The sequence below is a fragment of the Phytophthora cinnamomi genome (genome assembly GCF_018691715.1).
Source record: "Phytophthora cinnamomi strain GKB4 chromosome Unknown Contig16, whole genome shotgun sequence".
In the NCBI taxonomy this organism is placed as follows: Eukaryota; Oomycota; class Peronosporomycetes; order Peronosporales; family Peronosporaceae; genus Phytophthora; species Phytophthora cinnamomi.
In genome coordinates this window covers 1,638,089-1,665,056 of record NW_027150949.1, presented here as the reverse complement: position 1 = coordinate 1,665,056, position 26,968 = coordinate 1,638,089, and the positions used below count along the sequence as shown (strand labels likewise).

General features: G+C 55.9%; 7 protein-coding genes across 7 annotated transcripts; 1 reads left to right on the top strand and 6 right to left on the bottom strand.

The window, feature by feature from the left end:
- Positions 1-305: 305 nt before the first annotated feature.
- IUM83_02548 (Catalase) lies at positions 306-1,874 on the bottom strand (the record flags this gene model as incomplete). Its single annotated transcript, XM_067926474.1, has 1 exon — positions 306-1,874. The coding sequence occupies one exon, from the start codon at positions 1,872-1,874 to the stop codon at positions 306-308; it is 1,569 nt and encodes a 522-aa protein (XP_067796466.1).
- Positions 1,875-2,403: 529 nt separating this feature from the next.
- IUM83_02547 (uncharacterized protein) lies at positions 2,404-2,970 on the top strand (the record flags this gene model as incomplete). The annotated part of the gene is made up of 1 exon (XM_067926473.1): positions 2,404-2,970. One exon carries the CDS (start codon positions 2,404-2,406, stop codon positions 2,968-2,970), a length of 567 nt encoding a protein of 188 aa, XP_067796378.1.
- Positions 2,971-3,221: 251 nt separating this feature from the next.
- IUM83_02546 (uncharacterized protein) lies at positions 3,222-3,593 on the bottom strand (the record flags this gene model as incomplete). Its single annotated transcript, XM_067926472.1, has 1 exon — positions 3,222-3,593. One exon carries the CDS (start codon positions 3,591-3,593, stop codon positions 3,222-3,224), a length of 372 nt encoding a protein of 123 aa, XP_067796465.1.
- Positions 3,594-5,939: 2,346 nt separating this feature from the next.
- Positions 5,940-6,724, bottom strand: IUM83_02545 (Pyrroline-5-carboxylate reductase; the record flags this gene model as incomplete). The annotated part of the gene is made up of 2 exons (XM_067926471.1): positions 5,940-6,229; positions 6,313-6,724. The coding sequence occupies 2 exons, from the start codon at positions 6,722-6,724 to the stop codon at positions 5,940-5,942; spliced, it is 702 nt and encodes a 233-aa protein (XP_067796463.1).
- A 2,432-nt stretch (positions 6,725-9,156) lies between these two features.
- Positions 9,157-11,499, bottom strand: IUM83_02544 (Phosphate acetyltransferase; the record flags this gene model as incomplete). Its single annotated transcript, XM_067926470.1, has 2 exons — positions 9,157-9,165; positions 9,391-11,499. 2 exons carry the CDS (start codon positions 11,497-11,499, stop codon positions 9,157-9,159), a joined length of 2,118 nt encoding a protein of 705 aa, XP_067796464.1.
- A 593-nt stretch (positions 11,500-12,092) lies between these two features.
- Positions 12,093-12,704, bottom strand: IUM83_02543 (phosphate acetyltransferase; the record flags this gene model as incomplete). The annotated part of the gene is made up of 1 exon (XM_067926469.1): positions 12,093-12,704. The coding sequence occupies one exon, from the start codon at positions 12,702-12,704 to the stop codon at positions 12,093-12,095; it is 612 nt and encodes a 203-aa protein (XP_067796687.1).
- Positions 12,705-13,513: 809 nt separating this feature from the next.
- Positions 13,514-14,375, bottom strand: IUM83_02542 (Phosphate acetyltransferase; the record flags this gene model as incomplete). The annotated part of the gene is made up of 2 exons (XM_067926468.1): positions 13,514-13,521; positions 13,592-14,375. The coding sequence occupies 2 exons, from the start codon at positions 14,373-14,375 to the stop codon at positions 13,514-13,516; spliced, it is 792 nt and encodes a 263-aa protein (XP_067796672.1).
- Between the last annotated feature and the right edge of the window lie 12,593 nt (positions 14,376-26,968).

Genomic DNA, 26,968 nt, shown 5'->3' with positions numbered 1-26,968 from the left:
CAGCGGATACCGTGACGCAGGCTCACCAAGCTGGGCTTTCATGCCATTGTGGGCTGGGCTGCACGGCAAGTTTTTCGCGCCGAGTATGTTTTATTTGTTGTTTTTACGCCATTGATTCATACCGTTTCCTCCACACTCAAATCTCGCCGTGTGCTTGTCCCTGGGGCCCGAACAGATTTCGTCACCTCGGCTGTCCTGCCCTGCCATTTAACGACAGCCCGCAAATCACCGAAATGGCTACACTTACTTCAACATCGTTCGCAGCAGCGCGACAACCGACGACGGACCACGACCACGACGCCCGCTTACAATCGCGGGGCCACGTCGTCGGAGGGGGGCGCCGGCACGAACGGCTTGCGAGGCGGGTTGAGCTTGGCCGGGGCCGGCGCCGCCGCGGGCGCGGCACGCTGCTTCTGCTGGGCCAGCACGGCCACCTTCTCCTGTACGCGACGGCCGTAGTGCGGGTCGCACTTGGTGAAGTTGGCGATGGCGCGCGCCTGCACGGGCTGGGACGCATTAACCAGCGAGCCGGCGATGTTGTCCGTGAGGCGCTCACGCGCCGCAGCGTCCAGCGTCTTGCGGTAGAAATCGCCCACCTGCGAGAAGTTGTCGTCGTCGCGGGTCGAGTACTTGTCCACCAGCGAGTGGTCAGCGCGGTATGCATGGTAGCGCAGCGTCGTGTCCTCGGGCGGGCCGTTCTTGCTGTTGGGGAAGTAGTTGGGCGCGCCGTGCATGTTGCCGTTGACGACCATGAAGCCGTCGCGCTGGTACGTCTGCGGCTCCTTGAGCGGGCGGTTCACCGGGATTTGGTTGTAGTTGGCGCCCAGGCGGTGGCGCTGCGTGTCCGGGTAGGAGAACAGGCGGCCCTGCAGCATCTTGTCGGGCGACGGCTCGATGCCCGGCACCATGTGCGACGGCGAGAAGGCGATCTGCTCGATCTCGGCGAAGTAGTTGCTCGGGTTGCGGTTGAGCACGAGGCGGCCCACCTCGACGAGCGGGTACTTGCCGTGCGGCCAGACCTTGGTCACGTCGAATGGGTTCACGCTCTCCTTGGCGGCCTGCTCGGGGGTCATGACCTGGATGTACAGCGTCCAGGACGGGTACTGCTTGTTGGCGATGGCCTCGTACAGGTCGCGGATGGCGTAGTCCGGGTCGGAGCTCGCGAGCTCGGCGGCCTTATCCACGGGCAGGTTGCGGATGCCCTGGTCTGTCTTGAAGTGGTACTTGACGTACGTGGTCTCGCCCGCGGCGTTCACGTTGGCGAACGTGTGGCTGCCGTAACCGTTCATGAAGCGGAAGCCATCCGGGATGCCGCGGTCCGAGAAGAGGAAGCTCTGCTGGTGCAGCGTCTCGGGGCGCAGCGAGAAGAAGTCCCACATCATGTCGTCGTCCTTGAGGTGCGTGCTGGGCAGGCGCTTCTGCGTGTGGATGAAGCTCGGGAACAGGATCGGGTCGCGGATGAAGAAGATGGGCGTGTTGTTGCCCACGAGGTCCCAGTTGCCTTCTTCCGTGTAGAACTTGATGGCGAAGCCGCGCGGGTCGCGCGCCGTGTCGGCGCTGCCCAGCTCGCCGCCCACGGTCGAGAAGCGGATGGCCACGGGCGTGCGCTTGCCCACCGAGGAGAAGAGCTTGGCGCTCGTGTACTTGGCCACGTCCGCGTGCGTCACCTCGAAGTAGCCGAAGGCGCCGCCGCCCTTGGCGTGCACCACGCGCTCGGGCACGCGCTCGCGGTCGAAGTGCGCCATGTGGTCGATGAAGGCGAAGTCCTGCAGCACTACGGGCCCGCGCGGGCCGGCGGTGGCCGACGCCGTCAGCCCGTTGGGCGGGATGGGCGCGCCGGTGCTCGTGGTGGCGGTCGGGCTCTTCTGGACCATTGTGGGGTGGAGTAGGCGGGGCGAACGAGAACTGGAGGTGTGCGCTCCTGACGGCAGGTTGAAGAATGAGACCGACCTCGGCTCGACGTGAGGCTGAGACGCATGTTTTTTTGTATGACGCAACACTTTGGTCACTATGGGGAGGGAATAGGGTGAGTGATATTGACTACCGAAAGTATTAAAACGATGGAATGACGAGAGCTTAGTAAACGCGCACGAGATAGCTATCGGTCAGTAAAACCAGGGAGTTGTAGTGAACGGACCCTCGGAATCGCAAACCCGTCGTAAGTGGTGGATTATGCTGCGTGAGAGGTTGTTTTGGGGAGAGATGGCTACATCGAGCTTCAACTTGCTGGGCCAATCGTCGGGCCCGGATGACAAGGGCCACAGGCTCTAGATGGTGCCACGGTGAGGATCGCCGCCTTCCATTCCAAGGCGTTCCGGACCGGATGGAGGTCTTTCGTAGCGCTGACCGGGGATGGGAGCAGCGCTTCCACGCGTGGCGGCGTAGCGGCGGCCAGTGCGCAAGATGGACGCCCAGACGCAGTTGCCAACTTCCACGCTCGCCGTCTACGTCGGAGTGCTCGCGGCCCTCGTGGTGCTCGCCGTGGGCTTCACCATGCTGCGCATATACGCGTACCGCAGCCGACTGTCGACCGTCACGATAAGCGCCAGCTACGACGCGGATGCCGAGCTCGCGGACACCAACAGCAACGCACTCATCGCGACGACTCTCAGTGCGCTTGGGAGCCCACTGCCAGACTTTCCCGACGACCCACCGTCCACCAGCAAGACGTCGATGCTCTCTAATTTCGGCAGCAGTCGCTGGGAGCAGGTGAGGAGCTTCGTTACCGGTATTCGTAGCCGGGGACTCTCGGCCTGGTCATCGCTTCGCCAACGGTTTGCTAACCGTAGAGCGAGCAAGACGGTGAACCGGAAGACGGATCATCGCGGATCACAGACTGAGGTCGACATCGTCACGCCGTGCGACAGCCACCTCAAGCCCCCGGCGACGCCAAACACGTGCCAGAACTCGTCCAAGTTCCAGCTCAGTCTGTTCCGCTCGCCGACGTCGGATGATGTTGGCATGATCTAAAAGGTAGACGAGTGTCGTTCTGCGACGGAGGAATTACATTACAAGAGTTTAGAGCAACCGTTCAATACACAAAATCGCGACATGAGAAAGATTAAAGTTAAGCCCCAAAGAGCTTCGAACCTGACTGACATCGTCAAATGAGCTGATTTTCATTGCCAAACAAACACTAACAAGTAATCCCAGGCTGCATCCCGGTGGCTGCCGCTACCGTGAACATCATGTTTCGTTGAGGTCGCCACTTTCGCACACTATCAAACGTCGAGATGGCCGTTCTTCGTGGCTTCCGTGAGCTCTTGCAGCCTCCGCCGGAGCCGCGGGTAGAACCGGTAGTGCAAAACCACTCCAACACCTCCACATGGCCGCTGGACGCCACATCGATGAAACGCAGCGGACGAGCAGCCCCCGTCTCGCACGACGTACAGCCTCTGAAGAATGTCAAGGCGCCCGAGGGGGGTGGCAGCTCCGTCCATGGCGCCGACATTATATGGATGGAACCCCTCGAGCGCTTTGAGCACGCGCCGCAGGTCGTTGTACTCGGCGGTGTCGATGGTCGACGGCAGCACAAAATCGTTGACGTGCTGCACCAGCAGCAGAAGCAGAGGAGGCGTGATCTTGATAGGCATTAATTCTCTGGACTTCGACGACGTATGCTGCTCGTGTTGCGATCCGTTTGTGTGTGTGTGGGGGGGGGGGTACATGTATAGTTTGTGGAGCGGATGGTTCAATGTTTTTGGTGTGTAGTTTTACCAACTTGGACAGCAATACGTAGCATACGAAAATAAATACAGACGAACTTGAAGTGTGCGTCGGGTATTTTTGAATGCTGCCACTTGTCTACTCGTAGACACCTTTCGATCTATTCACCATTCAACGCAGTGGCAGCACGCATGGGACTCCATCGGATCAAGGTCGAGCCAGCTCCGCTTCACCAGCAATCACACTCAAAACAGGGTAAGCCTGGTGGATTCGGTTGCGTCAAGGTTCGACCACTCCTGGTTCGTCAGCAATCGCAGTTACAGATGAAAAAACAGAGTGGGCTCGTTCGAACCTACGAGTGGATACTCAAGTTATGGCGCCGAAGTCAAATCGGACAGCGAAGCCAGTACTCAGTCGAGAGGTTCCTTTCGTTTCGGGATTACAACCAGCGCACCTCGATCACTCGCGCAGTTGCTGTTTGTGTAATGACTCCAATCCCTGCCATGTTGGTAGCAATTCTGACAGACTGCATTCCGCTGAGATCCCCTTCCGATGGATGGCGAGCAAATCATACCTTTTGGATTCGCTTGTCTGTCGACGCGTTTGCTATTGCGGCGGGTCTCTCCGCCCAAGTAAAAGATGCAATCGTTGAAGGGGCTATCTCGAATGGTAGTGCACTCGTTGTTGCTCTTGCAACTGCTATTCTTTTCGTATCGTTAGCTATTGTAGTTGTAGCGATGTGGCGCTTCCCGATCCCTTTTGGGGGTGCTCTAGCAATTATCCCGCTGATTCTGCTCGAAGGGCTTTTTACCGTTATCATTGTCGGACCTCGCGTGCTAACCCAGCCATCGGTGCTTCGCCAACAGATCAAAGCTCAGTTCATGATTGTTGGAACTCAAGGTTTACTAGCGATTACATTTCCAATAATCAGCACGGTGTTCTTACGACTTACCGCCGTTCAACAAATCGCGTTTGTGTTCATCACGCCACTTTTCAAGCTTTTAATCAAGCAAATTATCGCAAGCGTGGCCGAAAGTCAGCATGAATACGTCGGAGTCATCGTAGTGTTCTCGGTGGATGTATTTCATATTTTTTACGTCGCGGTCTGTATGCAGACAGCAAAATTGACGATCACGATGCTTCTTATTATTGCTTCAGATGGATTCCAACTAGCAGTCGCTCTCTACGCAATTCTTCGTCGACTCGACGCTATCAAAACTAGAAAGGGGACGAGTACTCGGCTGGCGATTAATTATTTGGAAGACTTGCCTTTTCTGATACGCAATGTGTTTGAAAATCTGCACATATCTCTTTCACAAGTTGGTCGGGTTCGTATATTTGCACCTTTACCTGAGCCACTCTCGAATGAAAGCACGATTTTCATGAATGAAATCACCATAAGCAAGCGTAACATGCACGTTTACTACTCTTCGTGCAAACTTTTGCCAATTCGTTTCAATCACAAAACGAGAAACCCCAGCATGGATCACCGCGAAAGGAAACAGTTTTTCAGTGCACTAAGACGAAGGACACGAGAGAGAATACGGATGAAATGGATGCCAGCCCCGGATTCTAAGCAAATGTTAAAGTTCAACTTTGGAAATCGCACAAATCGAACACCTTCAAAACGCAAGGGTTCTGTTTCGCGAAGACTTCTTACTTTGTTGCACCCCGATACATTCATTTCGACGAACACGCTAAGTGCCATTTTGTCGAAAAGTGTCGCCGAAGAAGTCGTCTGGGAAGCACTTCAGACTCTTTTCCACTCCGAGCACCTATTGATGTCCATGTACTTAAGATGTGTGCTACCAATGCTCTACTCAGGATACCTATCATTGCTTTTCCTGCTACCAGTGAAATCATACTACCCTCAAACCGTAGCTTTGACCCCTGAGTGGCTGGGCAAAATCGTGGCGCACATCGCAGCTTTTGCAGCTGTCGAATTCGTAGCATTTGTCGGGCTTATCCTGGTGCTGCGACGGAAGTTTGGCATCTCACCGCTGTTTCAGCTCGCGTTTGTGCTGGAGACGCAAGCACGTACTGTACAAGGCCACTTGTTCGTGTGGACCATTTTCATCTTGCACTTACCATTAGCCCACTACGGTAAGAGCACGTGTTCCATGCGAAATAGAGATGCATTTCTAACCCGCCGTCTGATCTTAGGTGTGGACTTCAATGTATCTTTATAAGAATCAACGACACCGCAAAACTCGAATTATGCATCAGATTCGCAACAACATTTTCGACCTACGCTCCCCTCACTGAGATTATCGTCAACTTTGCACCAGCGCATGTGCGGCAAGTTGGGCCTGCAATTCGACTAGATCCTGCTCCCACTCAGCTGGCCAATTTGGTACCACCAATGGAGTTTTGCCTCGGATCTCCGCCTCATCGCCAAGGTTTGCTTCTAAATCCAAATTCTCAAGCGTAGCCATCACAACTTCGCTTCTATCTCCGAAAAGCACCTGGGTCAGCGCGTCAAGGCTCACGCCTTGGTCCCAAGCGCGACAGCAAAACCCCAGAAACGCCTGTACCAAGTCCCGGACGTCTTCCCGCTTTGGGGCTGATAAGCAAAGACAAAATATGATCGTTAAGATCAGCTCATTCCCCTCGTATTGTCAACAGAGGCAAAAACATTTTTCTTGCCTATTGCTTCCGTCGCCAGTCGAAGTGGAAGTGGCTGCCGATCTCGCTCAATTGCATCTTGCTGGAGTTCAGCAAGAAACGGTGATAGCCCCGCTGGCGTCTGAACTCGACTCGGTGGCCTGCTGGTAACGTCTTCTTGGTCCTGTTGCTCCTGCCACTGACTCGCAATTTTGGCGACGTCCGGCTGGATCCGCACCACCGCTTGAGAGCCGCAGGCTTTGCTCAAACTCAGCTGCGTCACTCCGCACAATGCACTGATCACAAGAGGAGGTGCTTTCACATTGGCAGCCAACGCATGTCGGATCTGGATTGTCACGCTCTTAAGCTGCGAAGGCGGCATGCACAAAACCAACACGTCGCTCTCTCGAGCGAGTCGAGCGTTGTCGTAGTACCGAGGCACCAATTGGAACATCTGCAGAGCTGACGGGGCTTTCAGCGCCTCGCAACGCGGAACTCGATCTGACTGGCGTGTTGACAACGCGATCCGGTCGGCTCGGTATCCATTAGCCATAATTGTCATGACCACTGCAGTGCCGACAGTGCCACCTCCCAGGACGCCAATTCGTGGGGGTTCCTTGCCTGCTGCAGCGTAACACTTCGCGCACGCAAGAACCAGCAAGAAAACTTGGTGGGCTACGACCTGGATCGACAGCGACCGGGTGTGATGCAGCAACTGGACGTTCGGCGCCAAACGCGTCGGTACCAGCAACTCAGCGCGTATCTTGAAAGGTTTTTTGACAGCACTGCTACTGGCTCCACTTCCTGAAGCTGCCGTAGCTGGTGGAGACGACGACGAAAGCGTTGGGGCCGCTGCTGACGAAATGCTGGCCATGTTGATTTCTGGCGAAGGGTCGGTCTTGAATGGCGTGGCCAGAGATAAAAGCTGGATATGAGGAACGCATAGTTGGAATTGATCGGCAATGCTGCTCGAGTATTTTCTGACTATGTAGGAAAACAATACGATGATAGCCGAGTACGTGCACTCCAGGATGTGCAATAAAAATCGAGTTGGAGCACTTGAAAAAAAAAAAATCGTGTTTCCTGTGCGTCGGCAATAGTCGAAACCAATCCGCTGTTGCTTTCCTTCAATATGAGAGGAGGCGTGCGAAATTGCGCTACAAACGGTTGGTTGGCGTGGGCTGCAGGCAAAATACGCCACGCCTCCAAGCGAAGAAGTTGCCCAAGAAGTGACATCGACAACCGGCCTGATTTGAAGACGAAAGAGCTGACCATCCCAGACAATGTGCGTGTAGGTGCTGTCATTGGAAGGGAAAGCGCCAACATTAGATCACTACAAGAAATCCATGGGATTCAGTGCGCTGTAGATGGAGACAGCCGAAAGGTGACTTTAAGTGGGGATGAAGCTGGAATTAGGGGCGCGAAAGATGACCTGGTTAAACTCTTCTCAAGTTTCAATATCGCCGAGTCTACCTGGAACTTTGCTTTTCGATTTGCTTCTATCGACAAGCCGAGTCAACGCCGCAGTCAACCAAGTCGGTGTGCACTCCGCGTTCTCAACCCCTCGGGCATGTGGACTTTCGAAAGAAAAAGCGTTAGATCAAGCGATGAAACGTGAAATACCACTTGTATCGGCTCAATCAAATCACCAGCGTAGCAAGTACTTCTGTTGGCAGTAACACGAAATCTTGGGTCGCGGTGTACCGTGAACCCAACGCGGATAGTACGCGCGAATCCTCCCCAAAACAGCCCGTCTCGATCAAAGTCGCGTTTGGAAAGTTGTGTTTTAAGCCATTATCAGGACTCCTCCCCGAATCGAGCCAATCATGGCAAGAGCTTCAGAAATTGGAGCTTTATCAAGATTTTGAAACTCGCTGGTCTAATGTGTGCGTGCGGGCCGTGTTGTCAAAGACTTCTATGGTTAGTCAGCTTGAAGGACAGATGAAGAGTGGTGGAGATCCTTACAAGACTCTTGGTTTTCGTTACTGATCGTCACCGACAAGGCTACGAAGCTAAGTATCATTTTGTGGACGGCAAATGGAAGCTGCACAACATTCAGTACAGACGTGAGGTGTGCAGCAGATTTGACGTCTTTGTGGACAATGACACTTCTATTCGTCTGCGCGGAGCTACGCACGTGAAGGTTCCCAACAACATGGCGAAAACCCTCGCGCACCACATCATCATATCGACCTCTTGCAAAGGTGCTTTCGTCGCCCCAGAAGTAACCTTAAGTCGAACGGCTCCGTACGGACTGGCCCTTCAGTGGGTGGTCCCGAAGCTGAAAGTGCACTTGGAGACCAAAGGTCTGCACTTCACGGTTGCGTACGTGGATAGCCGTCAGACGGAGTTCCGCCTCGAGTGTCGTCTACCGTCAAGCGAAAAGAGGGAACTGGAATCGCAACACGAGCGCCTGGTGCTGCTGAAGAAGATTCTGCAACTGCTTCGTGGTGAAAGTATTTGAATGTTAGGTGGAGTTTGACATTCGGAGTTACATTCGCTTTGCATGGTATTAATTTGAGTCTTGTTCATTATGTTATTCCCCGTCGTTTTCTCGAAGTTACCCGCGATGTACGTGCTCCGACGAAACGAAAATCTGACGAAGTACGGGAGAGCTTGCGAATAAAAAAAAATCCAGAGGACATCCACATCCGACTAATGGGTGGGCGATCGGCGCTGTGGCACCCGACTCGTTTCAAGCGAAACCACACAAGAAACGCAGCTTTGGATTGCTTTGAAATGTGGCGAGTTTGAGCTCACTGAATGTTCCCCTATCTTCGAACTTACACAAAACTGATTGTTTCAATACTCGAATCAAAGCAGATAAGTTATTCCATTATGCACATTGCTAGCCCTCACGTGCTACCCAGGCGATTTGGCCCCCGCCTATTGCTTCTATTGGCTCAATGTGCACATCGTCTACTCCGTCGACAGCATCTACAGCTTCGCTGCAGCGGCCTCGGCCTCGCGCTGGAGGATCACCTGGTCTGCCTGGATCGCCGTGATCGCCACCGTCGTCACGATGTCCTTCACCGTCGCTCCGCGGCTCAGGTCGTTCACCGGCTTACGAAGTCCCTGCAGCATCGGACCCATCGCAATGCAACCCGTGCTCTGCTGCACCGCCTTGTACGTGTTGTTGCCCGTGTTCAGGTCCGGGAAGATCAGCACGTTCGCCTTGCCGCCCACCTTCGCGCCGCTCGGGATCGCCTTCAGCTTCGTCTTCGCGATCGACGCGTCCACCGCAGCGTCGTACTGGATCGGGCCGTAGATGTCCAGGTCCGGTCGCAGCTCCTGCGCGATCTTCGTCGCCTCACGCACCTTGTCGATGATCGGACCCGAGTTCGAGTCGCCCGTCGCGTACGACAGCAGCGCCACCTTCGGGATCAGACCGAACGCCTCCGCGCTCTCGGCGCTCGTCACCGCGATCTGCGCCAGGTCCGCCGCGCTCGGGTCCGTGTTCACGGCGCAGTCGCCGTAGATGCGCACGCCGTCCTCGAGACACATGAAAAAGACGCTGGACACGATGGGGCGGTTGGGCGCCGTCTTGATGAGCTGCAGGGCGGGACGAATGGTGTTGGCGGTGGTGTGGCAAGCGCCCGAAACCATTCCGTCGGCATCACCCATCTCAACCATCATGGTACCGAAGCACGTCTCCTCCAGAACAGCGTCACGGGCAGTCTCGCGAGTCACGCCCTTGTGCTTACGCTTCTCGTAGTAGCAGTCCACGTACTTCTCGAGCAGGTCGCTCTCGGCTGTGCGCACGATGTTGGCGCGCGACAGGTCGAGGTTCAGCGACTTGGCGTGGCGCTGGATGTCGTCCGGGTTGCCCAGAATCGTCACCTTGGACAGGTTCTGGCGCAGCACCTGGTCCGCGGCCTGCAGCACGCGGATGTCCTCGCCTTCGGTCAGCACGATGTGGCGCTGCACGGCGCGCGACTTGCTGAACAGGAAGTGCTGGAACTGCTTCGGCGAACGGTTGACCACCATGCCCTCGTCCAGCTCGCCGATGAGGTTCTCCTTGTCGACAAACTCTTCGAAGAGCTGCTTGGAGCGGTCGATCTTGAGCTGGCTCGTGGGGAGGATGTCCGTCGACACCTTGGAGAACTTGTCCGCCGTCGTGAACGTGTCCTCGGGCACCGAGAAAATGGGGATCGAGAGGCCGGTCTTGTCCAGCGCCTCCACGCCCTTGAGAATCTCCTGCGTGTTGCTGTGAGGGTAGCTGCCGTTGGTGAGAACGATAGCAGAGACATTAGGCAGGATGCCGGGCAGACGTGAGGCCATGAGGCCCAGCATGATGTCCGAGCGGTCCGCCGACGTGATCACGAGGGCGCCGTCCTTGTAGTTCTTGAGGTGCGAGAAGAGGTCCTTCAGGGCGCTTGTGGCCACCACAGCGGACGTCACGACCACGTTGTTGGGGATGGCCTTGGTGCCGAACAGCTGCGTGGCGCCGAGCTGGTGCGTCACCTCGTTCAGGCGCTTGGACGCGATGAAGTCGTCGTTGGGCAGGAAACCCAGGAAGGGCAGGTCCTTCTCGGCCACCTTGGGGCGCAGCGCCTCGCGCAGGGCCTTGGGGTCCTTGGTCTTGACGCGGTTGGCGATGTTGCCCATGAAGTTGAGGCCGGCGCCCTCCACCTGGTCCTTGTTGAGCGCCGTGCGCGAGAGGATCTCTTCCAGCAGCTCACCGTTGGTCTTGGCCGACTCGCTGAAGTCCGAGATGGTCAGCACGGGGGACCCGATGGCCTTGGCGATGTCCACGTTGATCTTCCAGCTCATGGCGCTCTCGTGCTTGGAGATCTGCGAGCCCTCGATGATCATGAAGTCGTGGCCCTCGCGGCACTGCTCGAAGCGGTCCAGGATCTCCTCCACCAGGTCGTCCTCGCGGCCGTTGAGCCAGCTCTCGATGGCGCGCTCGCTGGTCACGCCGTACAGCTGGGCCACGTCCTTGGTGAGCCCCAGCTGCTCGCGCATGACCTCCACGTGGTGGTCGGCCATGCTGGACTCGGCGCTGGGCTGGATGGGGCGGAAGTAGCCCACCTTGGCGAACTTCTGCTCCAACGTGTTGGCCAGGCCGATGAGCACGGGCGCCGTCTTCTTGTTGAGCTCCGTGGACGTCACGAACAGCTTGTCGATGGGCACTTTGCCCTGCGCGATGGCGGCGGCGGTCAGCGCGCGGCGCTGCTGAGGTAGTGCCAGCGTCGTGCGGCGGATGGTCTTGCGCAGCGTCCACATGCTGCTGATCGGTCTTCGCGGGGCTTCTGGGGGCTTGGCAGCAAATCCGCAACTGACCGGGAGGAGCTCGAGACCGCGAGACAGACCACGTATTGGCTGGATCGGCGACGCCGCAGCATGGCCACGGCCCAATAACGGCCGCCGATCGCACTTTGGCGGAGACTGGGCCCATCGAGCGTGCACACGAAACGAGCCCATCCTGGCGGAACCGGAATAGCTTGACTTGGTTTCGCTATACAGGAGACATAGACGCGGCGGGTGTCGACGGTTCACCAAGCACCAAAAGCCGGTGAAAAGTGCGGCACTGCGCGCCGACGTCACCCGTCCTGCGTCCTGCGACAAACGACACGCAGGCCTCGACCTGCAAGAAGGCAACCAATGGCAAGCACACAGCGAGCTCTCTCTCTTTCGGACAAGCGTTAAGTTATTCGTGTTGGCGCTATGCGCGTAGTTATCCATCACTGACATGCGAGATTCGACCGCCGGCGCCGGATCCCCTCGCTTTCATTCACCTCACCTGAGTTGCTGCGGACTGGTCAGGGGAGCACGCCTCGATTCGCTATTGAGACGTCCGTGCCATCCACTTGCACCCTTTACTTCTTGGCCTCGGCCTCGCGCTTGAGGATCACCTGGTCCGCCTGGATCGCCGTGATCGCCACCGTCGTCACGATGTCCTTCACCGTCGCTCCGCGGCTCAGGTCGTTCACCGGCTTGCGCAGGCCCTGCAGCATCGGACCCATCGCGATGCAACCCGTGCTCTGCTGCACCGCCTTGTACGTGTTGTTACCCGTGTTCAGGTCCGGGAAGATCAGCACGTTCGCCTTGCCACCCACCTTCGCGCCGCTCGGGATCGCCTTCAGCTTCGTCTTCGCGATCGACGCGTCCACCGCAGCGTCGTACTGGATCGGGCCGTAGATGTCCAAGTCCGGTCGCAGCTCCTGCGCGATCTTCGTCGCCTCACGCACCTTGTCGATGATCGGACCCGAGTTCGAGTCGCCCGTCGCGTACGACAGCAGCGCCACCTTCGGGATCAGACCGAACGCCTCCGCGCTCTCGGCGCTCGTCACCGCGATCTGCGCCAGGTCCGCCGCGCTCGGGTCCGTGTTCACGGCGCAGTCGCCGTAGATGCGCACGCCGTCCTCGAGACACATGAAGAAGACGCTGGACACGATGGGGCGGTTGGGCGCCGTCTTGATGAGCTGCAGGGCGGGACGAATGGTGTTGGCGGTGGTGTGGCAAGCGCCCGAAACCATACCGTCAGCGTCACCGAGCTCCACCATGAGCGTGCCAAAGTAGGTCTCATCCTTGCAGTAGTCGCGAGCCAGTTCCTTTGTCACGCCCTTGTGCTTTCGCTTCTCGTAGAAGTAGTCCACGTACTTGTCCAACAATTCGCTGTCCGATGGACGCACAATGTTGGCGCGCGACAAGTCCAAGTTGGCAGTCTTGGCATTCAGCAAGATCTCGTCCGGGTTGCCCAGGATCGTGATTTTGGACAGGTTCTGGCGCAAAATCTGATCGGCGGCCTGCAGCACGCGGATGTCCTCGCCCTCCGTCAGTACAATGTGACGCTGCACAGCACGCGACTTGCTGAACAGGAAGTGCTGGAACTGCTTGGGCGAACGGTTCACCACCACACCCTGGTCCAGCTCACCAATAAGCATCTCCTTCTCGACAAACTCGTCAAACAGTTGCTTGGATCGGTCAATCTTGAGCTTGCTCGTGGGCAGAATGTCTGTCGAGACCTTTGCGAAGCCATCAGCAGTGGAGAAGGTGTCGTTGGGGGTTGAGAAGATTGGAAGCGACAGGCCTGTCTTGTCCAGCGCCTCCACGCCCTTGAGAATCTCCTGCGTGTTGCTGTGCGGGTAGTTGCCGTTGGTGAGGACGATGGCTGAGATGTTAGGCAGCACACCAGGCAAGCGAGAGACCATCAGTCCGAGCATGAGGTCGGATCGGTCGCCAGACGTAATGATCATGGCGCCATCCTTGTACTTCTTCAAGTGCGCGAACAGGTCCTTCAGAGCACTAGCAGCCACGACGGCAGAGGTCACCACGGCGTCGTTTGCGATCGTGTTGCCGAAGAGCTGCGTCGCACCGAGCTGGTGCGTCACCTCGTTCAGGCGCTTGGACGCGATGATGTCGTCCATGGGCAGGAAGCCCAGGAACGGGATGTCCTTTTCGTGCAGCTTCTTCTTGAGGTCCACGCGCAGCTTATCTGCGTCCTTGGCACGCACGCGGTTCGCGATGGTGCCGAGGTAGTTGAGCCCGGCGGCGTCGGCCTGGTCCTTGCCCATGACCGTGCGGGAGACCATCTCCTCCAGCAGCTCTCCGTTCTCGGCGGCCGAGTCCCCGAAGTCCGTGACCATGAGCACGGGAGAGCCAATGGCCTTGGCGATGTCCACGTTGATCTTCCAGCTCATGGCGCTCTCGTGCTTGGAGACCTGCGAGCCCTCGATGAGCATGAAGTCGTGGCCCTTGCGGCACTCCTCGTACCGCTCCAGGATCTCCTCCACGATGTCGTCGCCCCTGCCGTTGAGCATGGCCTCCATGGCGCGCTGGCTGGTGACGCCGTAGAGCTGCTCGACGCTCTGCGGCAGCTCCAGCTGCTGCTTGAGCACGTGCACGTGGTGGTCGGCCATGCTCGAGTCCGGGCTGGGCTGGATGGGGCGGAAGTAGCCCACACGCTCGAACTTGTGCTCCAGCACGTGGGCCAGCCCGATCAGCACGGGCGCCGTCTTCTTGGTCACCTCGGTGGACGTCACGTACAGGTTCTCGATGGGTACTTTGCCCTGCGACATTGCGGCGGCGGTCAGCGCGCGGCGCGGCGGCAGCGCCGAGAGACGCATCGAGTTGCGCAGCGAGCGGCGGAGCGTCCACATCGTAGGCAATGAAGGAGGGGAGGGCGGGAGGCGTGAGGGGTCTTCGGGTGTGCGCTGGCCGGCAAATCCGCAACTGAGACTGGCCGAAGGGCCGGGCGGCTACTTCAACGACAGGCAGGAGTGATGGTCGGTGACGCGGGTGACTTGGCGTTTGTATGGCGACAAAGATGCGGCGGTGCACTTGGACAGCAGCTGGCCTCGGGTTTCACGCGCTGACGTTGCTGGTCCAGGCCATCGTGACGACGATCATCCACTGCTGAAGCTGAAGCGGGCCGCTTCAGTTCGCATATTTGGTGCGGTCAAAGCGAAGGCTGGGAATGCGCTAATATACGAGAGCCTAGGGGTGGATTGGGCTCTTCGGGCGTGTCCGGGGCGAGTTGATCGGGGAGGACGTCGGCACTTGCATGTGCGCAGCTCGCCGTATGGACGGTGAGGCGGTCTTGATTTGCAAGCTTGGGCGCCTTGCGTGTCAAGGCCAAATGGCGAGGCCAGCTTGCGTTTATCCGGCACACCAGGGCACCAAGGGCGGTTCGCCCCTCCGGCCACCCCGCGATGTCTTGACCCCCTTAAAACGAGTAGCCCGACCGAGCTGTGCGTTGTGATACATTGTACATGTAGCATTACAGCTACAGTAATATTGTAGTGTTACATATCTACAGTATTGACGATTTTTTTTTTTTGCGTTTGAGGTGCATCGTTGCCTCGAGTTGAGACAAGTTGTGTCTGTTGCTTTGTGCTTGCCATTTTAGCACTGCTGTGCCGAGGTCGTGTTGGGTGACGCAGGGAATCTCTGTCAGGGAACAGTATGCGTACTGCACTCTTCTTCGCACGGCGGGTGAAAAATCACACAAGCCTGTCAGTTTACAAGGAATAGCGCGGACGAATGCTGTCAAGGCAACGACGAACAGGCAGTTGAAGAGCACATTAGGAGTGTAGCCAAATCTGGTTTCGACAGTCTTTGATTGGCGATAAAATACAATCTTGATGATATCGTGCAGTTCGCTCGAGCATCGCTGGGAGTTCTTAGCCCCGTGGTGCCAGCAATTGAAGGGGAGGATCCACTACGGCCGCTTGGCCGTCAAAAGAGGGATCTGGCATACCCAGAGAAACACTCTCCACGTTGCTGTCCGGAAGGAGGAAATCCGCCGAAAGCGGCAACACTTGCGAGTATGATCTGGTGAAATTCTGTGGCGTCGACCAACGTGTCTATCCCAGTGGAGAATATATCGATGATTGCAGCCTTGGATAAAAATATATGCACTGGGGTCGACGCTGTGCCGACATTCATGTTCCAGTGCAAGTATTTTCTCGACCGACCGAGTCAAGGTCATGACGTTATCGGCAGACGAGCTCGCGAATGTGAGGCCCACAACATTATTTTGAAGGAGTGGAACCATTATAAAGAATTTCCGGGAACGCAAACTACAGCACGTGGATCGTTACGATGCACTTTAGTGAGGGCGAGAGCTAGGTACTCCACAGATCCTTGCTCTGCGCAAGTTTGCTCTCTTCAACTGTTCTGTCCTGCGACGATGCCTGCCGCAGATTTCAAGGCGTTGTCTTCATCAATGTTGCCAAACCAAGCGGTTAAGAATATGGAAATACGCTTGGTTACCCAGTCACACGGGAAACTTGGCACTCTGAAGTGGTTGCGGGGTTTTCTCAAAGCGAGCGCGGGCGACTTCCTTGCTGGAGTCCGTTGAAATGGTCAAACTCCGCAGTATGACTGCCGCAGATATGGAGGCTTTCAGAGAAATATTGGTTTCTGAACACCCCGAAGATAAACTATTTGGTTTCCCTCGCGGGAGTTATCCGGAAAGGATATTGACTTTAAATGCTAGTGATCCCCTTATTTGGCGGCTTAACTTTCGCGGAGAGGCCTACTCATGTGTTTCCTTACGACACTGAAAGTATCGGCTTAACATTCTTGCAATAGCGTCTCCAATTATTAAGAGATACAGACAAAAAAACACTGCAAGTTGCCTCGAGTAGCACGCAATTCAAAGAATTAATACCATGTAAAGTTAACGTGACTTCGAGTTGGCAAAGCGTCTGCTAAACTGTACCAAACACTCAAGTACTTTCACCACGAAGCAGTTGCAGGATCTTCTTCAGCAGCAGCAGGCGCTCGTGTTGCGATTCCAGTTCCTTCTTTTCATTTGCCAGTAGACGGCACTCCAGACGGGACTCCGTCTGACGGCGATCCAAGTACGAAACCGTAAGGTGCAGACCTTTGGTCTGCCAGTGCACTTTCACTTATCTAGGAAAAACGTAGGAATTCTCGCGGGCAACAAAGTCTCTCTTATTATTGGTGGAGATACACTGAATTTTGTCCAATTATGGCAGGCTCTGCGAGCGCCTAGAAGGCGGAGCGTAGTTCCGAGGGATAGAGGCAAGTTCTCCATTCCTACCCTAAATATTTTTTATGCCTGCTTTTGAGTAATGTCTAGTCGAGTTTCGTAGCCGAAGAAAACAATGTAGGCATTCCCTTCTCGTAAGCTGCAGGAAGAGGTATTTCTCGACGTCGATAGAGATCCTTTATTGCGCTGCGATCCCCACTTAGCGTCCCCACACTGACACTTTTGCGATTCTCCTACAGGAACGCCTCAAAATCACTCGGCGTAAAGTATGTGAGGTCGAGCTGACTAGGGCTTGTAAAATACATCGGTGCCTCGTCACCTTCAGTTGATCGAATCCGTCGAGATATAAGCGCCAAGCTACCTCGACACGCGCGCTGTGTTTTGGAAGACACGCATGCATCCCTTACATCTTGCACAGTGACTTCTCTTGTTTCACTCCCAGCCCAAGGCGACGGTGAGCTGGCCGATTGAGGGGGAGGGGGACGCCACCAAGCTAGTGGCTGAAGGGAACACGTCACCGTTGCGCGTCGAAGGAGCTGAAGATGGACTGCCCGACGGTGGGGTACGAGGCGAGACAGACCCAATGGAGACCGGGGCCATGATGACGTTCGAGACCAAGCTGGGCTCGGTGGCGTTCGAGGTCGAGCTGGACTCGGTGGTGCTCGAGGCCGAGCCGCAGTTGGTGACGCTCGAGGTCAAGCTGCAGTTGGTGGCGTTCGTGGCCAAGGTGGGCTCGGTGGCGCTCGAGGCCAAGCTGGGCTCGGTGGCGTTCTCGAGGTTGCGGTGGACTCGGTGGTGCTCGAGGCACTCGAGGCCAAGCTGGGCTCAGTGGTGGGCGGAGCCGAGCAGCGCTTAGAGGTAGACAGCGGCTAGCTAGGTGTGCTCGAAGACAGGTTCTCCTGAACTTGCTTGGTCGCACTGCGGGTCTTCAGGATGCAATAGGGATCGACTTGACGGCGTGAATTGTTTTCTACCAATCCTAGCGCGTCGGATGTGTCGCCTACGAAACACGTGCCATTCGTTCGCCTTTGTGAGTGTATACAATTTCTATATGTTCATTTGTGCTATCACTCACATTTTTGTCGATTTGTCCGCGATATTTCCTACGATTACATACAAAGTGCCAAATACGGCCTACTTTTCACCGACAATCAGCTTCATAACCACCCACTGAAAGATCAGTCCGTACGGAGCTGTTCGACTTAAGGTAACTTCTGGGGCGAAGAAAGCACCTTTGGTTGGGGTTGGGATGATGGTGTGGTGCGCGCGGGTTTCCGCCATGGTGTCGGATAAGTTACCTATTCATGGGTAGCTCCGCGCAGACGAATAGAAGTGTCATTGTCCACAAAGACGTCAAACTCCTGGCGATTTGATTGCGCCGATACAAGTAGGTTTTCACATTTTCATCTCATGATCTAACACCTTCTCTTTCGAAAGCCCACATTCTCGAGGGGTTGATAACACGAAGTGCACGCCGACTTGGTTGACTGCGGCGTTGACTCGGCTTGTCGATAGAAGCAATCGAAATGGGTAGATTCGCAACGGACGAAGAGCAGCAAGTCAGGAGAGAGGCGTCCGCTTCCCGGTCGCTAGACAGAAAGCTATCCATTTCAAGTTTTTAGTTGTAGCTCTTACGACAACCCTTCAGCTTCACCGCGTCCACCAAGCCAAGTCTCCAAGACGCCAGCTCTTCGAGATCGCAGTGCGGGTTCTGGCCCCGAACCGAGCTCGGACTCCTCTATGGTGTCCTACGTTTACTGTAAACCGAATTACTTGCACACGGAAGGTTATGCATACGGCAAGGCCAACCTAGATATGCCGGGGGATGCGTCGGTGTCGGTGACGCGCATCGCCTGCGGTCACTCGGAAGAGTTGCCTGAGATCATATGATCATGCCCCCGAACTGACGTTCAAGGACGAACCGTGGAGTCGGAAGAAGCGGCCAGAGAAATCGGGACGTATGTGGGGAGTTGTGTGTGCGTGGCATGTCTCCTGCCGGGCTCGGCAAAAGTGTGGAGCTACGGAGTAGTCACAGACTACACTTGGAACCGCCCACCAGAACGGAGTATGCTACACGTTTGTATTGGTCTAACTTGACTCACTACTTTAGCTTACACGTTGCGCTACGTGTATGAGGAAGCGTAAGTACTCAGTAATTACTTGAGTTAATTATATTTGAATACACAAATATAATTTAAATCAGATAAGACTCCAAGTAGCTAGTTTAAGGTAAAATGAGAACTGTATTATTTGTAAATTGATCTTCCTCCTAAATCTGCTAAAAACTGTTTATCATCTATGAAAGGGATTGACAGCGGCTGGCTGTCAGAGCCCCGCTAATATGCACGTCTCTAATTGGTAGAAAGATGCTGCTTTCTACCAATAGGATCTTTGGGTATGTGTGGACCACTCATTGTGGTGGCCCACTTCAATGTATCCACTGGTGTGACTTACACCAAGGTGAGGAAGTATCTAAAACTTTTAACAGATATCTTATCTGTTAAAGTCTCAAGTGGCTTGTAGGCACTTGTGCGTGTAACCCCGTTACACCATCCCCCCTTAAGGTTAGACGCGCGGGATCCCCGCACGTCAATCTCTGAATTGACCATTCGTCAATTCTCCGCGTTTGGAGAAGAAACCCGCGCGCATTCAACGATGAGCGCGCCCCAAGGGAAGAAGAACCCGAAGGCGGTGGAGAGTCATCTCTCCATCGATGACTACTTCGAGCGCCAGAAGGCGAAGTATGGCGACGTCGTCGACTTCGACGACGACGATGAAGACATGGAGGACGAGAAGGACTCGTCCTCAAAGCGCAAAGACTCAGTGTCGAGCGAATCCCTCGACCCTCATGCCAAGAACATTCGCCGACGTGAGTGGGACGAATCGGACGCTTCAAGTTCGAAGCGTTCGCGAACTGAGAGTGATACCCCACTCGCTTCCGCTGGGGCTCTCAGTTCTCCGCGCGTTGCGCCTGCAGCGCCCGATCCGTGGATGCCGTCCGCGTCCGAGATCGCGGACCGGTATGGGAACTCGGTACCTCCGAATGAGGTGCCGTTATATGTATGCAGCGCCATCAAAGATGACGCCGTGGCTGCCGAGCTGCACTTTGATGCGGAGACGCATCAAAGGCGCGATTATTACATCGGACTCTTCCATAAGCTCCGATGGTTCCAAAGCAAGAAGACATCTTCTCGCAGCAAAGTGCCCGATTGGCAGGCACTTTGTCAAAGCTGGAACGCCTTTGTTGAGAACTTCAACAAGAGGCCGAGTGCTTACCGTGATCGGATTAAGCAAGCGCGTGATCGCTTCGAGACGTACTCGAAGCGTGGAAAGTTGGAGCAACTCCACGTTGCTACGGAGGAGGCTAATGTGCCGTGCGCTGTGCCCGAGGGCTTTCAGTGCGCGAAGTGCTTCCCAGGCGCGGTCCGCTTGTGCGACCGCGACCTGAACGCGTACACGTCATTCCGTGTGCCCGAAAGTCTCAAAGTGCTCCGTGCTAGTTTCTTAGCACGCGAGGGTTCGGGCGCTAGCGATGACCACAGCGCTCGCACTACTTCCGCTGCGCCAGCGCGTACTGCTCGTCGTACGCCCTCACCATTTCCGGAACGTCCTCCAGCAAGACGTTCCGCGGCTCCCATGTATCTTGATGGGGAGGAAACCCTCTCCAACGAATACGAAAACGAGCCCCTTAAGGGTTCGTTTTCGGGATACTATGGTCAACAATCCGCTCAACAATCCAGCGGGTTGAGCCGCAGGCGTCACGGATCGGCGGTGGCGGGGGTGGGAACACGCCCCGGGTATGATTAGCCCCGGGCTGATCAGTATGCGCCTCTCCACGACCGGGTGACCGTCGTGGAGCGTCTGCAGGGCGCTGAGTTCGCCGCCCTAAAACAGGAGCTGGCGAACCAGAAGGCCCAAGTCGCGGCGGTCTCGCAGACCGCCTCGAATATCCAGGTCGAGCTGGGGACACAGATGAAGGGGTTGCTCCAGCGCGTCCGCGCGCTGGAGGAGAGGTTGCTCGTCGCCGAGGCCAAGTCCTCCGTTTCTGCCTCGGCTCCTGCCGAGGCTTCGGGTCAGCCGAGCTCGATGGCTCGTGCTGTCGGTATGGCTTCATCCGTCCGACGTAAAAGGTCGGATGGAGGCGCATGCTAGACGGTATGTCTAGCGTGTAAGCGTTGCCGTGCCGTGCTAACACAGTGAACGGCCCGATGAAGCGTGGAGCAAGTTTGCTTGCTCCGAAGTCCGAAACTGTTCAGGCAGGTTTTGAGTAGCTAACAAAACCAATGAACTAACTTTGAATTCATTTGTGTTGCCTCTGCCCACATTGTCTGCGTTCAGCTTCTGTTGATCAACAGAAGCTGCTATTGCATCCTGGACAAACCGGATTACGGCTTGTCTTTTGGTAAGGAAGTTGATTGCATCCGAGCTGAAGTTATTCAGCTCACTCTCCGCTAGAGGCCCGGCCTCTGCGTGGTTCTTCGCGGTGTCTTCGCCCTGCGCAGACCCGTGGTCTTTGTCCTTGTTGTTGGAGGAGTCTGCGCCTGCGCAGCCTCATGCGTTTTATTCGTTGTTGCGGCTGACACTGTGCAAGTGTCAGCGGTTTTCTGCGACTGCTGTATTGCAGTCGTAGATCCTCCCCCACTTAAAGTGGGAGCCATCACTCCGAGTAAACTCGGTAGACGTGGATACCGCATGGCATTCACGTAGAACGGTGTATGTCCGGTCGAGGCATGCACTGAGTTGTTGATGGCAAACTCTGCCATTGATACGCTCCAGTATTGGAACGAGTGAGCGTAGTTCTTCAACATATCGACGAGCACGCGATTCACGCGCTCGGTTTGACCGTCCGTCTGCGGATGATCCGCAGTCGACATGGAAAGTTGGCTCCCAAGAAGTGTAAACACTTCTTGCCACAGATGCGCTGTGAAGCGCGGGTCTCTGTCCGACACAATGTCGGTCGGCATGCCATGGTGTTTGAACACCATGTCGACGAGCAGACGGGCTGTCTGCTTCGCGGTCACCTCTGCTGGCACCGCAGCAAGATGTACCATCTTGCTGAAACGGTCTACAAAGACCACAACACCGGTGTTCCCTCCGCTATCCGGGGGAAGACCAAAGATGAAGTCCAAAGACATGGACTTCCAACACTCCGACGGAGTCGGTAGTGATTGCAGTGGAGCCTGCGCGAATGGCGCAGGCTTTACGCGTTAGCATACCTCGCAAGCACGGATGTACTTGCGCACCCACTATACTGGTGGTGCCAGTAGAAGTCGCGCGTGAGAAGGACGTAAGTCTTCTCACGTCCGAGATGTCCCGCAGTCGGGGCATCATGATACTCGTACATGATCCTGAGTCGCAGGTCATGGTCATTTGGCACGACAACGCGATCTGCGTTGTCGTCGACTGCATTGTAAAGCAGTAGTCCGTCGTGCGCACGAAAGCGGTGTGCACGCGCTCGAAGGTGCTTGGGCAGCTTCTGACGGGACTTGTCAGAAGGCGCTGTGCCATAGGCCAGCAAGAGCTTCGCGTCCGCGTCGTGCGCGTACGCGGCCTTCACATCATCCAACAGAGATGATGTGGGTTTGCTCGATCGCATGGTGTCAATGGCATTGACGTCAACAGCTTCTGCATAGTCCGGCCGACGTGATAACGCGTCGGCCACCACGTTCAATCTTCCGGGTTTGTATTCGACCCGGAAGTTATACTCCGCAAAGAATGAGAGCCATCTCGCCATTCTTTGTGATATGTGTGGCGACTTCACTGCGGTACGCAGTGAAGCATGGTCGGTGTAGACCACAAATGGTCTACTCCCAAGCAAATACACTCGGAACTTTGCGAGTGCATACTTCATGGCAAGGAGTTCCTTGTCATGCACCGGATAGTTGCGCTCAGCTGGCTTCAGCTGACGCGATTGGTAGTAGACGACACGATCACGGCCCTCGTGATCGTGCTGCATCAACGCGCATCCGATCGCGAAATCGGATGCGTCACACACTACGTGAAATGGGCGATCTTGGTCGGCTACTGCCAAGATCGGTGCCTCAGTCAAGCCCCGCCTGACTGCATCGAATGCCTTTTGGCAATCGGGTGTCCAATTCCACACAGCTTCTTTCTTAAGAAGCTGTGACAGCGGGCGGATCTTGCCCGCATAGTCCTCCACGTACTTGCACAAGTACGTGGACAAGCCAAGGAATTGCCTCAGTTCCTTGACACTTGAAGGCGTTGGCCATTCGTTAATCACTCTGACCTTTTCCGGGTCAGGGCGAACATCATTTTCCCTACGAGACACCCGAGGACGGGTATCTCGCTCGCCCCGAAGATACACTTCTTCAGGTTCGCGTAGAGCTTATGCTTTCGCATAAGCTCAAGTAGCTTCCGGAGATGCACCCTGTGCATCTCTACGTCGGTCTTCCCGTCCACAGCCCGGCTGTGGATGAATACATCATCGAAGTAGCTCGGTGCGAAGTCGCGCACCGAGCGCAACAAGTGCGTCACGCACCTGTTCAAAGTCGCAGGGGCGTTCTTAAGCCCCTGTGGCATCACTAGCCATTCCCAGAGCATGCCGCTTGGCGTGCTCACTGCCGCGAGAGGGATATCGCTCTCACGCATTAGGATCTGATAGAATCCGTCTCGCAAGTCGAGAGCACTGTAAACGGTGCTTCCGGCCATCGAATCGATGATAACATCTTTTCGCGGTATCGGCGTCTGCGCCGGTACCGTCGCATCGTTCAGCTTGTTGTAGGCATGAGCGATGCGCCATCCGCCCTGTGGCTTTTTGACACTGAACGTCGGAGCACTGTGCGGGGTGTAACGGGGTTACACGTACAAGTGGCTGCAAGCCACTTGTGAATTTAACAGATAGGTTATCTATTAAACGTTTTGGATACTTCCTCACATTGGTGTAAGACACACCGATGGATACATTGAAGTGGACCACCACAGTGAGTGGTCCACACATACCCAAAAGATCCTATTGGTAGAAAGCAGCATCTTTCTACCAATCAGAGACATGCATATTAGCGGGGCTCTGACAGCCAGCCGCTGCCAACCCTTTCATAGATGATAAACAGTTTTTAGCAGCTTTTTAGAGGAAGATCAATTTACAAACAATACAGTTCTCATTTTACCTAATCTAAGTCACTTGGAATCCTTTTGTTACTTAACTTATATTTGTGTACTCAAATATAATTAACCTAAGTAATTACTAAGTACTTACGCTTCCTCATACACGTTGCGCAACGTGTAAGCTAAAGTAGTGAGTCAAGTTAGACCCACTACACCTGGTAGCACTTTGTAGTCCGTCCAACGACCGACTGCTTGACGTTCGTACGCGGTGTACGAACGCGGAGCCGAGAACCACATGAGCACGGAGGTGCCCATGGAGAGCTCCAACACGCCTGCAACGCATGTTGCACGCGCTGACTGCCCCCACCTGTCTGACCCAGAGTGGGAGGCCCTCCAACGACTGTCAACAGTCATTGGAGAAGCGGCGATAGCTACAATGCTGCGTACGCTATCGCCGACGGAGCAACATGGTGTTGCTCTGGGGTTCATCAGGAAGGAGCAGCGTGACGCTGCTTCCTCAGTGACGGCGTCGTCAGGGACGACACCGCGTGCTCAACCATTAAAGTTGAGCGTAAGCAATTACGTGGGAAGAGAGGGCGAGCCTCTCCTCCGATGGCTTGTCGAACTCGACACAGCCATAGCGGCTCGACGCATCGTCGACCCGCTGTCGAAGGTCGCGTTCGCCATGTCCTGCCTTGGCGGACGCGCAAGGAGTTGGGCGTATGGACGCCGACTCTCCGATCCTACGTGCTTCAGCACGTACGAAGTATTCAAGGAGGAGCTCAAACAAGCGTTTGAGCCCCCGCAAACGAATTCCGGTCGAGGGCGGAGTTCCTCGACCTTCAGCAGGGTAAGCATGATGTCCATGCTTACGCGCAGCGCGCACGATATTTGGTATCAAATATCGTGACTAACTCCGATTGACGAGGCGACCAAGGTCGTCACGTTCATGAAAGGACTTAGAGATGGGCCTGTGAAGACCTATCTCTTCCGAGAGTACCCGAGTACTCTCGAAGCTGCGATCACTCTTGCCATGCAAGAAGAGTTTAGCCTGCGGCAGGCTAAACTGCATGTGAACGTGCCGAGGCCGCAACCACGCCCGGTAGCGAGGACGGGAGGTCCGGAACCAATGGACCTCTCGAGCGCAACAACTGCTGGTTACCAGCAGCAGGGAGGTAACGTGCGATGCTTCCGTTGCGGAAGGATCGGTCACTTTGCACGGGAGTGCACAGCTCCCATGCCCCCTGGAGGTGGCCGTCGTGGCGATGCTAGGCATCGCCGCGGACCAACAAAAACGCGAACATCCAGTAGGCGCGGGGCGCCCTACTGGTAATGCAGTCGCGCGTGCCGACATCGGGCACGCGACACTGAGACTGCAGCCCCAGTGAGACTAGCTCTCGCTGCAAGAAACAAGATGACAGGCCGAACCTAGGCATCTTGAAGGTTTACTCGAAGAGAGTGAGTGACTCTCTTCGAGCTTTGGTAGATTCAGGCGCGTCGAACAACTTTGTTCGACTACGAAGCCTGCCGAGACTTGACTTCGAGGAGGTAGATACACCTCGAAGTCTTATGGAGGTACGACCGGCAACAGGTGCCATCGTAAAAACCGAGAAGCGCGTCGTGAACGTGCGCTTCTCGTACAAACAACGAGTGTTTGACGAACACTTTATCGTCCTGGACCTGGACGATAAGTTCGACGTAGTAATGGGCATGCCGTGGCTTGCACGGCATGATCCGGTGATAGACTGGAAGAAGCGCACGCTCGTGCGCTTCGGACGCGATAGCGGAACAGAGAGCGATGGCCCTGTTACCGCAGCGCGCGCACCAGCAGGTGCGCGCGGCTCACCAGTCGAGACAGCGCTTTATGCTGCTGTCCCGGAGTGCCCAGGAAGTGTGCGAGGGCGCGCACAAGTGAGACCCACGTCGGCAATGCTGCCGACGTCGGAAGAAGAAGATGTGTTGGTTCCGGGAACCAACACCCACGTTCAAGCGTGTAAGGGACAGTCCCTGACCCGAAGCGGTCAGGTCGACAACGACGCGTCGGCTCCGGGAGCCGACGCACCCTCAGTCATGAGGGGCTCCGCCAATGAATGGCGTCGAGGTGACGAAGGCGTGTCAACTCCGGGAGTTGACGCTGCAAACAGTGCGGACGGTTGCAAACGTACCGCACTGACGCAATTTGCATGCTGTCGTGCAGCCGGGCTGCACGACGAAGCGCCATGCGATCAATCCGGGCTTGATATCGCGCGCCCGCAGACAGGGTCTGCCGGCGAAGGGACACATTACCGTGCGGCCGGGCTGCACGAAGGAAAATGCGGTCAAGCCGGGCTTGATACCGCGCGCCCGCGGACAGGGTCCGCCGGCGAACGACTGTCCACGGCCGGGCCTGGACCAGAAGAACAACTGTGCGGAGCCGGGCTCCGCACGTCAAGAAGACAGCGCATGCGGAGAACGCTGCGCAAGGCTCGGTCCGGGTCCGAGACACCACGAGAACAGTCTGCTGAGCAGACTGAGGCGGTGACGCCGGACGTCGAGACGATAAGCGTCTTGACGCGCACCGATACTGGATTCCAGTATCGTGAAATGGAACTCGCTAATCCTCCGACGACGGCGTCGGAGTTGATTTCGCTTCCAGTCATGAGCTGGAAGCGCTTCACGCGCGACTTGCACGATGGACGCATCGAGCAAGTCTGCATTCTTTCGGACAGCGAAAGAACGGCGAGCGAGAGCGAAGAGCTGAGGCAGCTCTTCATGGGAAGTACCACTGAGAGTGAAAACACTCTCAGTGCGAAGACGAAGCGAGAGCGCTTCGAGGAACAAGGTTGGGACTCGCTGAAGTCGAGTCCCTATTACGAATTGTTGAGGGAGTACAAAGACGTACTCCCGGAAGACATTCCTGCGGAGCTTCCGCAGGATAAGGGCATTCAGCACGAGATTGATCTCGTGCCGGGCACGAAGTACTGTGTCACGCGGCAGTGGCCACTGCCGCAAGAGCAAGTGAAAGCGATCGACGACTTCTTTGAAAGTCGTCGTAAAGCAGGACAAGTGCGGGAATCAAAGTCCCCGCACAGTGCTCCGACGTTCTGTGTCAAGAAGCCACAGGGCGGATGGCGCATCGTTCATGCCTACAACAAGCAGAACGATGCGACGGTACCGGCGCAGACGCCG